The sequence below is a fragment of the Ornithodoros turicata genome, chromosome 4 (genome assembly GCF_037126465.1).
Source record: "Ornithodoros turicata isolate Travis chromosome 4, ASM3712646v1, whole genome shotgun sequence".
Classification (NCBI taxonomy): Eukaryota; Metazoa; Arthropoda; class Arachnida; order Ixodida; family Argasidae; genus Ornithodoros; species Ornithodoros turicata.
This window is the reverse complement of record NC_088204.1, coordinates 82,000,339-82,013,484: the sequence shown is the minus strand read 5'-3', so window position 1 is coordinate 82,013,484 and position 13,146 is coordinate 82,000,339. Positions and strand designations below refer to the sequence as shown.

The window sequence follows — 13,146 nt, the reverse complement described above, 5'->3', positions numbered from 1 at the left end:
GGCGAGACAAGGGCCTTTGGACAAACTTCGACCGGCGTCGCGACTACTGACGTCATAGGAACCGAGGTTATTCCTATTGGTTTTCTTCGTAAGCACGTGACCGGGGCCGACTGCTATGATGTCAGAGCAGGATGAGTTTCTATACCGATTTTCTACGCTATGTCTATTACCCCCTTTACTGCACAACCTGACACTTGCAGGTTTACATCCATACAAACAACCATAGGCGTTCCCGTGATTTTTTCCAAGGGGGCGGTGCAAAGTGCTTCCGGGGGGGGGGGGGGGGGAGGCAAAGCGTGCAATCCCGTCACCTTTTTTCCTGGAAAGGACGCTGCGGATTGTGCGGGTGTTCGGCGGTTCATAATATTATGACATCCGAGAGTAATCATGACGACTTATGAATAAAGAGTGCGCAATTTTCACGAGAGACCTTGAAGCTCCAGGGAGGGGGGGGGGGGGGGGGGCTCCCCGTCTCGGTACGCCCATGCAAACAACACTCTGTTACATTTACCCGACACAACTTCGGCCGTCGCAGCCTGGCAGTGGTTGATCCAGAATCGCAAAAACGAGGGCTGTTGCAAAAAACTTGGAGAGGGGTAGAGGTACCACTCCATTCCCGAAAAATACCTAAAGCTCGAATTACAGAAGTAGGGGTACACAGGAAAGGAAGGAGTTTTTTTTTTTTTTTGGGGGGGGGGGAGCAAATTTCATCTCTACCTCTACAGCCACAGTGGCATGGTTTACGATCATGGTTGTCTCGCCGTATAAAAGCGTGGATTCTTATAGAGTACCGCTTACCCGGCTCTATTGGAAGTGCACGTTATTGGTGAAATGCGACCACTCTATTAGGCTTGTCGCTATGCGACCCGTGCCTGCTTTTTCATTCTTGTGGGTTAGCTCCGTGAATTTTGCATTTCTCCCCACAAAGAAGAGGCCGTCGGAATTACCATCGTTCAGTTACCTTACGTACCTAGTAATTTCACTTAACGTTTCCCCGAATCCGCCACTGTAGTGGGAATTAAGCAACGACGTGAGTCAGTTACACCAGTAGAGTCCTCCGGTATAGTTGGTGCAAAGTTTGTCACGTAGCCTGAGAATTATATCCGCATAGCAGAGTGTGAGAAGGGCGGAACGAGCATTCTTCATGGGCGGGATATGTAGTTCAAGACATTTCGTATTCGCAGCCACGTTCCTCGATAGCCGTGCATGGGGAGACGTATGGGCTCGTTGAGGGAGAAATATGGGCACTACGAGAGCGTGCGGAGAACCCAGCTAAACGGCGGCAGGTGAAAAGGGATACTGATAAAACGATGAAAGATGAAAGTCACTGAAAAGGTTAGCCAGCTGTAGGGATCGAACCCACACCTTCTGGATTGCCGGTCCAGGGCTCTACCAATTGAGCTAAGCTAACACGCCTCTCCAGTGACTTTCGGGGTGCGTCATCTGAAGGGACGACAAACCAGCCACTCACTCTCACTCACCCTCCTTTCACTCTTACATTTTTGCTCACTCATCGGCAATCCAGAAGATGTGGGTTCGATCCCTACAGCTGGCTAACCTTTTCAGTGACTTTCATCTTTCATCGTTGATTTCTTAGGCAATTTGAGGCTTTGTTTGTATCTGTCCCTTCTATGTTGTTCCAGCCTCAGAACATCAGTTTATCTCTTGGGATACTGATACTTGCAGCGTTAGAGACAACAGTTCCGTTCATCGCTTTCATATGGAATTCATTCTAACTTTACTGGCTCTGGAATTGTCTCCTATTGTGCTTATAAGATAAACGGACAACAAAAGTTGTGGCAGGGCACTGCCGCTTATATGAACGTATTCCGCGTTTTCTCACGTAAGGGATCTTAATTGATACGAAAGCAGAAGAAAGGAAAAGCGACCCCATACGAGGATTCTTCTCAATTCTCACGGTCTTCGTACGCGAATGAGTTTCACTGCCTCAGTCTCTTAAAAAGAAAAAGAAAGAAAAAAGTGAAGAAAATAAAGACCGTCGTTTCGTTGACCGGGATAATTTTGAAATCTTCGCCTCGGGAATACTGAGAATATATTTCTCACCCTCTCACGGACACAGTTCTTTTTTTTTTATTTCTTTTTTTTTTCGGAGGACGGCGGTGAGAAACGGACGCAACGGCCCACGAAATTAACGAAATAAATTTTTTTTTACGACGAAGCAGCAACTTCTGCAGTATGAAAAGATGGAAGTTAAGTCTGTTTCGCATGGCGTCATCACACTTTTTTTTTTTTTCTTTCTTTCTTTCTTTCACGGCTGACGTCCGACTATATCGCCGACGCACGCAATCGTATACCGGCAAAAGTGAGCAAAAAGCAACTTGCATCGCGGGTGGTAGATAAACAAATAAAGTAAACGAGTAAAATAAAATTATATTTATTTTTATCATTTATTTATTTATAAATACCGTTGGGGCCCTGGACGAGCCGTAACAGGAGAGATACAATTCACGCAGCAAATATTAAGTGCAGTAACTACTCAAAGTCAAAACTAAATATTCAGAGCGCAGCCCCGAAATTCGGTCACGCGATCATCTTAACTGTTTTTTTTTTTTTATACTCCGCTTTAGCGCCGCAATGCAGCTATGGCTATATGACCGGCGCGAAGTGACGACAGCGGGAAGGAGTGGGGGTCAGTATACGTCCTGGGCCGACTTCAGGGGGAACTGTCCGACATTCGCTCGGAGAGACCGCCGGAAAACCCAGGGAAAACCTCAAATATCACAGCCGGTGCAGGGATTCGAACCCGTGTCACCTCCCAGTCTCGGCGTGGGGAAGGCGATCACCCTCATCACTACTCCACGCGAGCTGGTAATCATCCTAACTGCGAGGTGATCACCGTAGGAAGAGTAGATCACCGTAGTTGGAGGGGAAAAGAAAGAACTTGTCATTTTATTACAGGAAATGGCAATAACAATTTGAAGGGGTTCCTTAGTTACGGCTGGCTCGTAGCCTGTTCAACTTTATCGAAATGGAACCCGTTTACAGAGACAGTTTCTTTACAGTTACCTTCTAAGACACAACATGCGAGCATATACGACTCTAAAAAAACCTTTTATTATAACGTCCAGTTGCAATAGTACAGCGGTATTTTATTTTAGCGGTATTTTAGCGATATTTTATTGTAGCAAGGAGGAGAAGGCAAGCTAGCTGGTTTTCCATTTGTGAACGGAGAAGCTCGAGGAACACTTTAGAGAAAAGATACAGGAGATGTAGAGGAACAGGACTGTTAATTAAACCTGGCGTTTGGTGGTTAATTATGAGCTGGTGTCTGCGTCTTCTCTACCTTTGTCTAAGTTTTCCTAAAGCTCAAGGTACGTTTCTCGTTCCATAGGCAATCAGGGCCGATGTCTACGGGGGTTGGGGTGGGGACAAATTTCCCACTTGTCCCCTCTCCCTTCCGGAGGTGTCAATAAGCTTCCACAGCTTCGGTCGATCCAAACACGCCCGTCTGCACCCTAAAAAGTTACCAGTTACCGAATACTAACATTATAGTTTCCAGTTACCGAAAAGTAACCCGTTCGTGTAACTAGGAACCGAAAAAAGGTAACCTTAGTCAAATAATGAAAGATGGAAGTCACTGAAAAGGTTAGCCAGCTTTTGTGGCACTTTGTATGAGGCGTTGTATGTATTTGTCCTTCCTATGTGTTCCAGACTCAGAACATGAATTGTCTCCTAGTCAAATGTTCTTGTAAGAAAGTTATTACGAGAGACAGGGTAGGGAAATGAGGCAAGTTCCAACGTGATGTATGGCACTGACGTTGTTTTACGAGTCTTTGTATCGGCGTAGTCTCTTTCGGTTAGGTATGTTTCTATATGTTTCTATCTGTATTAGTTTCGTCCATTGGGTTTCTTTCAAGGGCATCGTCCCAAGAATCCCAGATAATCAAATCCTCATTTCTTGCATTTCTGATACGTACCATAAATTCATCGTCATAATGGATTATTATCGTGCATTACACGAAATATTGTGCATATACTATAAATATCACTAATTATAGCATGGTGAACATGTATACTATTTATTTTATACGACGCAGTTGGTTTATTGTTCGACTCGGGATTTTTGCTTTACATATACGTGTACTAATAGCTATTTTTTGTATCTTTGCATATCTACTTGTATGTGTACTTTGTTTATAAGAGAGTGGTCTTTTGTGCGAAATAATACGACACGGCAATTCTTTTTTTCTAACTGCACTTCTTATTTTTTTTAACAAGCCTTAAAAAAGCCTTTCATTAGCATTTTCGCTTGCTGTTACCGTATCTTTAATCAAGAGACAAACGTGAAGGAAAAAAAAAAAAAAAGTATTTGCTTAGATTCTGATGAGTCAAATGCTCTTCACGGTGGGCCAATCGTCATTCTCGAAACGCTACTCTTAGGTATCTCCATCGGGAAAACAATTATAGAAAGTTCAATAACGAGTTGCGAGAGGTTAAAAAAGAAGTTCTCCTTACGGCGTCAGGTGTTTCTATACCAGTTGCACGGTATACAACTTCTGTCAAATCACGCATACACCGTCCGCAACCAACAGGGCATGACAGCCGGCTGAGTCATTTTTGTTGTTAACCGATGCCCCTGACAACCGCAACACAACACCGTGACGTTTCGCGACGAGAGCCGCAGATATTTCGAACAGAGTTGTCGCTGTTCGAAATATCGGCGACTCTCGTCCTGATGCTTCTCTTCCCTTGGCATTTCCTTGCCGGTTCGCGGGGTTTTCTACCCTTGTACCGTGTTCGTTTCGGCTGTTAGCGAGCGTTTAAAAGGGAAAAGTCGTGGTACTTACCCGCGTCCGACGAGGAGCCGTAGAGCGTCCAAATGCCCGTGGTAGGCTGCCCAAATTGTCGGCGTCATACCATCCTCGTCCGGTGTGTTACAATCCTTGCGCGTAGCTTCTCGCAGCAAGTCGAGGTATCCGTCACGCGCAGCACGGTGAAATTTATCCCGATCCATTGTTTTACAACACACCGCAAGCTGACGATATTTGCTGCAGACGATCACGACATGTCACTTTCTTCTTCTGCAATGACTCGTAGCACACAAGAGGCAAAAAAATATTAGGCCTACGAGCCGGGCGCGGGTATCCACAAGAGCAGCAGGAAGGAAACTCACAAAGCAAAGTTTACAGGTGGTCGTCTGCCCCGCCGCCTCGTTCAGGTACCTCTATATGACGTTGAATCGCAGCGGACCAATAGCAGCGCCTCGTTTTCGTTGGCAGACGAATTTTTCGGCGTGCTGTTGATTAGGGTGTTTTCCCTAGTTTACAGGCATGGAATGTGCATGTGAAATGCAGAACGATCGTTTGTTGTAAAAAAAGGCTTCATTTTTCGGTATTGTTCTGGATGCAAGGAATCTTAAGCAGACAGGCTCGATGCACTCCATGGATGCGTTCGATGCTACGAGTAGCGCCACCTCTGATTGTGTGGAAGAGTTCTGCAGACTCATTTCTAGTGCTCTTTTTTGCTTTCAGGGGTGGAAGATGCTACGTTTTTACAACAGCATAATGTCAGAAACATAGCAAGTCAAATAGTTCGAATACAGCATGGCACCATTCTCTCCTATCAAAAGGAACCCCCCCCCCCCCCCCAAAAAGAAAAAGAAAAAAAAAATATTTCCCTACTGGACATTAGTGTGCACTCATTTCCACACTAGTGCCCATTCAAAATACAGCTGCTTTATTTTGCAAGAAACATTTCCAACACATTATGTACAGCCCCCATGATTGCATACTGAGAAATTTCTTTCCTCGTTTATTATTTACTGGACGACCCCAAAACCACTCTTTCAAAAGAAAGTGATGCTGAACGTCTCGACTAAATATAGCTAATAACAAGAGGCGATGAGTCAATGTCAAGAAAATGACGACGGAATCCCCCAGGTTTTCCCTCAGCTGTTCTCTTCGAAAACAGCCGTTGCCTTGGGGCAGATAGCCACTGTCGCGAAGTAACTTCCGCGTTAATATTATCTCCCATGTCACGAAAGTACTCACTTCAAAAATGATGCCCGCTCGCGTAGTAGTACCCACAGTTCCGGTGATACCACGTGAACATTACTCGATGGTACTTGCATCGACGATGACATCAACATTAGTGGTAGTAGTCAGTAGTAGAAGTAGCTACCCTTATGGAGGTACTCGTTGCCATGACACCATTCACTTTCTCAGCGACACCAAGTCCCGTATTAAATGTTCTGAGAACATTGCTCCCACGGCGGTACTCTCTTTGAAGGGGGCGCACCCATGTTCCGAGCCCGTCCACACGAGCATTTGCACAAGATTCTCATTCTCTCCCTTATTGTCCCCAACTTGCTGAACACGCAGTAAATTTTTCACAGCACACAACGGTGACTAAAATGCACCAACTTCATTTTACGGCAGACGACACACGCGTCGCGTCTGCATTGGTTTGTCCTCGGCTCACTTTGGCTTTGCTCACTTCGCCGTCTGCTTTGCCCTGCAACATGCGAACGGGTACTATGTTACTGCGCAACACAGACACAGAGATAGGAACGTGCCCCACTTTAGATGAAGGTGAAGCAGGCCCTCGCCTGGGCTTTGAGCACTCCGCGTCCATCCTGTCGGTCCCACTTTCGGAGCCGCTTCCTTCGCTTGTCATGGAATCCTGGCGCGATCGTGTCCTGCGCCGCTGCCGCGGCCTCCCGCCGGCCGGTGGAGATTGCATGATGGCGTCGTTTCGACCTGATGATTATTAGTGGCGGAATAAAGTCTGTTAACGTCACTCGGCGAACAAAGCGTTGTTTCGTCACTTCCTTGTCCGACTACAAACCTTTAGCTTCCTGACGAGCTGCCTTGAAAGACTTTGATAGGTATTGCTGCTTGGCATCCCACAGCATCTGTTGCCTTTGTACTACGTCCGAATGCCTAGAATGGGGGAATATGTATTTCCATCTATCTCAACCAGGTGGCAGTGTCGCAGCTCTCCTTCCAACATGCCGGATGCACGCTACAACTGCAACCAGCAGCAGGCGATTGCAAGTTGCTTTGGCAAATAACGAAGATCTTTGGATATTTTGTTGACCAAACTTCGTGTTCTTTTAGCAACGGAATATTGGGAGTCAACCCTAGCTTTGTTGACATTTATTATGTGTGAATTTTAGCAATATAAATCAATTTATTGACTTGCAAAAGTTCCTGGGGAGAGCATTAGATGAGAAAAGTGGGATTACAGGTGGTAAAAAGAAAAGGCAATAAACAAAATGAGCACAGTGAGGATTCTAGGAATACAAAATTAGGAATAGGCACACATTATAAGATATAATTATGAAAACTGTATAGAAGCAGCAACAAACCAGAAGAGCATGTTGGCTATAGACATGCATAGTTAAACCCTTCTGTTTTTTGGGCTCAACGCGTTCAAAGGGTTGGGGTTCAAAAGGAAACTAAAATACCTCGATACAAAGTTCTTGTCATAGGGCAGAAGGAACTCCCAACCTTGAGGGGTCAGCCTGCCCATGCTGCTCAGCATCATTTTTACATCTTCAGGTGGAAGCTACGAGACAGTGGAAGATGATCAGACATCTTGTAATCACTGTACATATCAAAGTGAGAGAGAACTTGAGACTTTGTGAGTTGGTTTGATACCCTGATCGTGTCGACCAATTTCTGCTGAACGATGTGCCGCGACTGCGTGTACAGCCACATCTAGAAAGCAAGGAGGAAAAGTTGGAAAACAAGCAAACAGTCGATCGAGGCAATAAAATGACGCACACAGAACCTTGTATTCATCAACCACCCGCTTATCTGATGTGTTGAGAAGGGCTTTAGTTCTTTTTTTTCTGCATGAGAATGTGCTCTTTCGTACGATATTCACTAGGTTTTCCTGTTTTACAGCTCCCTGACGCAAAAAACGAATTCTTACCTCCACGTATTCAAAAAACGGGGGCCTACCCTAATACCCTAAAATACGGAGGCCTACTTATGCAGGATGGGGCACATACCACATAGTCCCTGGACCTGCACAGGATGTCAGCTGAGACGCCCGTCTGCGGACTGAAGGAATCTTTCGGGTAGAGGACTTCACTGGAAAGGGGGAAACGCATTTCACAGAAATCCCTCGTTGCTTCCCGAGTATATTACCTTTTAACAACCCAGCAACCCTGCACCAGGACTGCCACCTGCTGGAGCGACCTCACGATGGACGTCTCATCAACCGCTTTCGGCATCAACGACAACAACTTGGCAAAGTTGATCACTTTTGCTGCAATGAACGAGACTCTCGTACACGAAGCTTAAGCACGAACAAACTTCAATCGGGGCGGTTTACAAAATGAGGTGGAAGAGATGCTCCGTTTCAAACCTTACCGCTCTACCGAGCATACAGAGTTTAAACGTACCGCTCATCATTATAGATTTGATCTGGTCTGGCAGAGGTAGCTTTTGTAGTGCTTGCATAGACTGCCCACAAGACGCCATTCTAAAGTGAAACGTAAATAAATAAATTGACATCAAAAAGTAAAAGAAAAGTAGATACTTTGGAACAGTATTAAGGCCGAATGCGACAGATGCAAACGTGGCCAGTGTCTCTTTTGCACTTCTTCAAAGTTTCAAGCATGACCAAGTAGATTATAACGACCACGTCATCTGGACGTCTTCCCAGAGCCGCATTTGGACGCTAGTGGTGGCGCTACTCATCGGCCAGGTTATTGCTTCCTCAACTTCTACAATACTTAGGGCCTGACTTTTTAGGGTTAAACCCGTATCCGCCCGATATTTACCCCCCGAACGAAATCTGTAAAATTCGGGTTTAACCCGAACCTACCCGAAAACATCCGGGTCGCGTGGCACACTCATAAGTGTGCATTAAGATAAAGTTTGATAACATCGCTAAACATTAGTTCCATGTTAAGACAAATTTTTATTAAACAAAAAAAAAAATCACCCGAATTCCTGACGACAGGATATGCTGTCACGGGATTTAACCTGAATACACCCGAATTTTCGAATGAAAAATATCACCCGATATTTACCCCCCGAATTTGGCCAAAAATAAAACCCGAAAAAGTCAGGCCCTAACAATACTTTGTACTTCAGCTTACCCTAGCATTTTTGTACAAGCGGCGGATATCCCGTGGAAGATGTTTCATTCTAAAGTTGATTATCATCATCATTCTACACGTTTTCATAGAGCTGTTGCTGTCGTCTGCTACGGTAGTCGTACGTCCGCTTCTGCGCGTTCGAAATGCAAATTTCCATCGTCCAATCGTGATGTAGATCTCGCGGGCCGATGAGTAGCGCCCCTAGCGGATCGTGCGGGCGGGCTCCTTATAGGAGTTGCCGATTATGACATGGTCGTTACAAACTAGTACGTCGTGCTTTCAAGTAAACCAACATGCTCTGCAACTTCTGACCTTTACCATACTGTGCCGTCCAAACTCGAACCCAACCTCAGCCTGGACATGGCCCCATCAAACTTTTACGACATTACGATTTTTACTGACAATACAGACTTTACAGAAGTCACTCTTGTCTCGTGTGTTTGTCTCTGTGCATATCTCCCCAGGCTCAGGAAACTGTTATCAAAAACATCTGCAGGCTTTTGGCCACATTACGTACGCAGGATAACGATCTAATAAAGGATAATGCGGCGCAATCCCATTAATTCAAACTCGAAGGGGACCGAAGATTTGTTAGAATAAAGCGGAGTTTGAACTAAAAGGAGCCGCTCCGAATGAGGGCTTCACGCATTGGTAGTGGATGCTGTCAACTTCAGAGACACGTTCGCGGTCAGACACAGGTCACACACAGCGAAAGATTAAACTTAAAGTATGAGAGAAGGAGGAGAACTACTCTCTCCAGTGGTGTGCAAGAAACAATGTTAATTTAGTAGTTAGCAACAAGAAACAGGACAGGAAGAAGTCATACTTTGACGCAGAAGAAGAGGAACTTCCGCTGGTTGTACTGCTGAAAGAAACATTCGACTTTTTGTTAGCACAGGGTCACAATACGTCTTTAGTAACACGAAACCAACCCACTGCCTTATTGAAGGAGCACTGAGGTGAAACCAACTTTTTTTTTTTTTTGCTGTGCCATGCCGTTTTTCTTTTTTTCTTTTGCTGCGGCAGGGAATCAGAAAATCTGCAATTTTCAGCGGCAAGTTAGGCACTGCAGGTAATTGTCTCCGAGGTCCTGCGCTTCGTGTTCGCACTGCAACATACTAAGTGAAAACACCTCGGTAAATACGCCGACCTATTTGTAAATACGCCAGTGCGAGTGCTAACATGACCATGTTCCATGGAACATGGTGTTCTCTAGACCTCTCTCGCGACAGGCAGATGCCATCACCATTGCTCCCGCCCAGCGGTCGGACGCCAGGGCCTCTCTGCCACTCCCCGATTGGCCTTGTCCAAGTAACGTTTCCAGAGAGGGAATTCCGGAATGCTCCAGAAACAACTCCGCTAGCGCCGTAGTTTCAGAATCCACCGCGATGGATGCGATAGCCCCTTTAAATGTCACCTCACTGCTCCTTTAAGACTGCGGGTAGCGGAGACTCGTTGACAATTACAGTGAGAAGCATCGTGACATATCAAAGAAAGAAATGGACATCTCAAGCTGTCCGTGGATGTCCCGCTCCAAATCCAGATTCCGCACTGGTACCTTTCGTTTTCGACAACCAAGCTTTTCAGGTAATCCTGCGGTGTTCCCGGAAGGTCCGACATGTCCTGGTCCATTTGAGGACACAACAGCATCGTCCGTTCCACACCGGACATTTCGGACTGCGAGAAAAGAAAGTGAACGTGAACAAATAAATAAATAAATAAATAAACGTGGCCAGTCAGGAAAAAAAGAAGAGAGAGGGGGCACTACGCACCCCAAAGTTGTGGAACTTGACGTTGGTCCATGGTTCATTGGCCATCTGCTGCTGAATGAATTTGTAGGAACGTTCCCGCGCTTTCTTCAGACGGTCCGTCTCTGTGCTGGCAAATCGCATGGTCACAGCTTTTGGTTCGTCTTCCTCTTCTTCCGCACCATCTGCGTCCAGATCTGATTATAGTGGCGACCCAGTCCCAGACTTAGTTATAACAATACGCGGGTAATTCAGATTGAGTAGCGACAAGATACGGGTGATGATTGGTGATCCAGTTCCAAGTAACTCGGAAGCGTTAGGAATGTTCTTCCTTCACTGGACAACTGCCTCGTGTGTCAAGCGTATTTGCACACACCGTTAGAGCTCTCACAGTAGATGTGTCCTTTTCTTGTTTTTCAAAAAGCCATAATATGTGAAGTATTGTTTCCTTGATACATATTGTATCAAAACATTTCACCCACCCACAGTTTTCATGTAGTATATGAGAGTAAACTAATTTTCAGTTAGAGCTCTTCCGACACTTCTGTCTTTCTGCACATAATCCGTGCATTTCATATTGAGAAAAGCTTCACTACTCCATGCTGTGGCTTATCTCTTCTTATGTTATCTGAAGACCTCGTATTTTGTCAAAAATTTTGCTACCAAGTCCTAAAGGAACCTCCCTGCAGCTTACCTGCAGCAAGGCTTATACCCCCAAAACTACAGTACAGGGTGTGTGATCTAAAAGGTCGGTCGCATTTTTGGTCGTAACGCGATACCTACTTCACAGACAGACTTCCGCTGCCACACAGCGAATAATTTATGCCGGAAAAACCTACGAAAAAATTGTGGCCACCAGGCGCTCTACACACAGGCATCGGCAGTACCACCATGTTTACGTCGGTACAGCCCACAGGAAATGCACGGATACGAAAATTTGCGTGGCCATGTTTATTTTGTTACGAAGTGCCTGGTAGCCAAGATTTTTTCGGAGATTTTTTCGGAGGTTTCTCCGGCATAAATTATTCGGTGTGTGGCGGCGGAAGTCTGTCTGCGAAGCAGGTATCGCGTTACGTGCAAAAATGTGAGTGACCTTCTAGAGCACACACCCCGTACTTTGAAACATGATGCTTATGTACCAGCGAAAGTGTCGACAGCACCACTGTCCGTGTCCGACCTGTCCATATATGCAAAGCTCGGCTTCATCTGGACGATTGCGTGCAGTGGAGTCAGGTGCAGTTCACCTAAGTATAATAAGAACGTTAAATAAATACGTACATATTTTTATTGTAACCTATCAATCGGTACCAGTCGGAAGCAGACGACGTGGGGGGAGGGACAGGAAGTAAGATGTTAGAAACGAAATTATTTGCGTTGTACCTGGTCGTAGCAATCCGACGGCATAGTTGTCAGCTGACGCCACTGCTCTAGTTGATGTCAGCACTTGCTTGTCCATCATTGCGCTACAACAACAAATCACATCCACACCGTTTATTCGAACTTCATTGTCAATCTCGGAATAATTAAGCATTAAAATGAACTTTTTATATCGTACCGGGTTATCAAAAACATATATTTTCTGCTCACCCGTTGAAATATGTATCCTTTTCGGAGTGCCCATCAGCATTCTGGGCTATCGCCTCACCCTTCGATTTGTCATAGTTAGGACCGGAGGTATTTAGAGAGAATTCTATCTCAACCTGGAATGTCATCCATTTTAAGAAACTGGTGGACGGAGACATTTTTCTTGCTCACTTTCTGTTGTTTCGGTTTCACCCGGGCTTCCAGACAGTAGCCATCGTCGTACGTCATGTGTGCCGGCCGGAGCGGGTATTGACACAGGTAAAGTTTGTCCGCCAAGGCTTTGGAAATATAAACGTCCAACTGAAAATGGAGGTTAAAGTTCGGCTTTCGATGTATCCAAACCGAAATCTGACTCAGTTACGCACACTGAGCAAGGGTAACCACATGTTCGCGAGCGAACCCCTTCATGTGAGAGAAACTTCGACAATTGCTAATTGGAGAAGCAAATTCATAACAGCTTAAGGATTTCAGGAGCATTATTTACTTCAAAATTTCACGAATCAGTTGTGAAGGCTGATCAAATATTGAACGAAATAAGCGAACCTCTTGCACAACTTCGTCGTCGTCGGTTTCTGCCATAACTAATTTCAAAATAGAGGGCGCGCGTGCGCGATTAGCAGGCGATGCGGCTGCCAATTTCGAAGCACGCGTATGACTGGGTATGTAATAACTTTTTAGGAAATATAACTACAAAACTGCAGCATTTCTCTAACATTACGCAACATGGCAACTAAGGAA

The 13,146-nt window shown here is 45.4% G+C and overlaps 2 protein-coding genes across 5 annotated transcripts in view; both read right to left on the bottom strand.

Moving 5' to 3' along the window:
* The window catches only part of LOC135392133 (pre-mRNA splicing regulator USH1G-like), a 58,591-nt gene extending 53,250 nt beyond the window's left edge, over positions 1-5,341 (bottom strand). Inside the window, exon 1 of the mRNA XM_064622821.1 lies at positions 4,809-5,341. Within this exon, the coding sequence (XP_064478891.1) occupies positions 4,809-4,975 (167 nt within the window). The 5' untranslated portion in view covers positions 4,976-5,341. The remainder of the gene's footprint in view (positions 1-4,808) is intronic.
* A 335-nt stretch (positions 5,342-5,676) lies between these two features.
* Positions 5,677-13,142, bottom strand: LOC135392136 (DNA-directed RNA polymerase III subunit RPC5-like). Of its 4 annotated transcripts, none has more exons than XM_064622825.1 (16): positions 12,952-13,142; positions 12,580-12,708; positions 12,412-12,524; positions 12,205-12,287; positions 11,964-12,068; positions 10,849-11,009; positions 10,635-10,753; positions 9,903-9,938; positions 8,375-8,454; positions 8,118-8,238; positions 7,979-8,060; positions 7,623-7,682; positions 7,430-7,530; positions 6,808-6,902; positions 6,541-6,719; positions 5,677-6,474 (listed from the first exon to the last, which is right to left on the bottom strand). In XM_064622825.1, exons 1-16 carry the CDS (start codon positions 12,985-12,987, stop codon positions 6,385-6,387), a joined length of 1,590 nt encoding a protein of 529 aa, XP_064478895.1. In that variant the 5' UTR covers positions 12,988-13,142; the 3' UTR covers positions 5,677-6,384. The 4 variants fall into 4 exon arrangements, with proteins under 4 accessions (XP_064478895.1, XP_064478894.1, XP_064478897.1 ...); XM_064622824.1 differs by having other exon boundaries at positions 9,903-9,941; positions 12,952-13,141; XM_064622827.1 differs by lacking the exon at positions 12,952-13,142 and adding an exon at positions 12,893-12,915 and having other exon boundaries at positions 9,903-9,941.
* Positions 13,143-13,146: the final 4 nt, after the last annotated feature.

Coding starts and splice junctions, on each gene's coding strand:
- LOC135392136 (XM_064622824.1), bottom strand. CDS start 12,987: ATGGCAGAAACCGACGACGACGAAGTTGTGCAAGAG. Junction 11,010..11,963: donor TGCTGTCGACACTTTCGCTG/GTACATAAGCAT, acceptor ATCTGGACGCAG/ATGGTGCGGAAGAAGAGGAA. Junction 7,683..7,978: donor GCAGGTCCAGGGACTATGTG/GTATGTGCCCCA, acceptor CTTGCTTTCTAG/ATGTGGCTGTACACGCAGTC.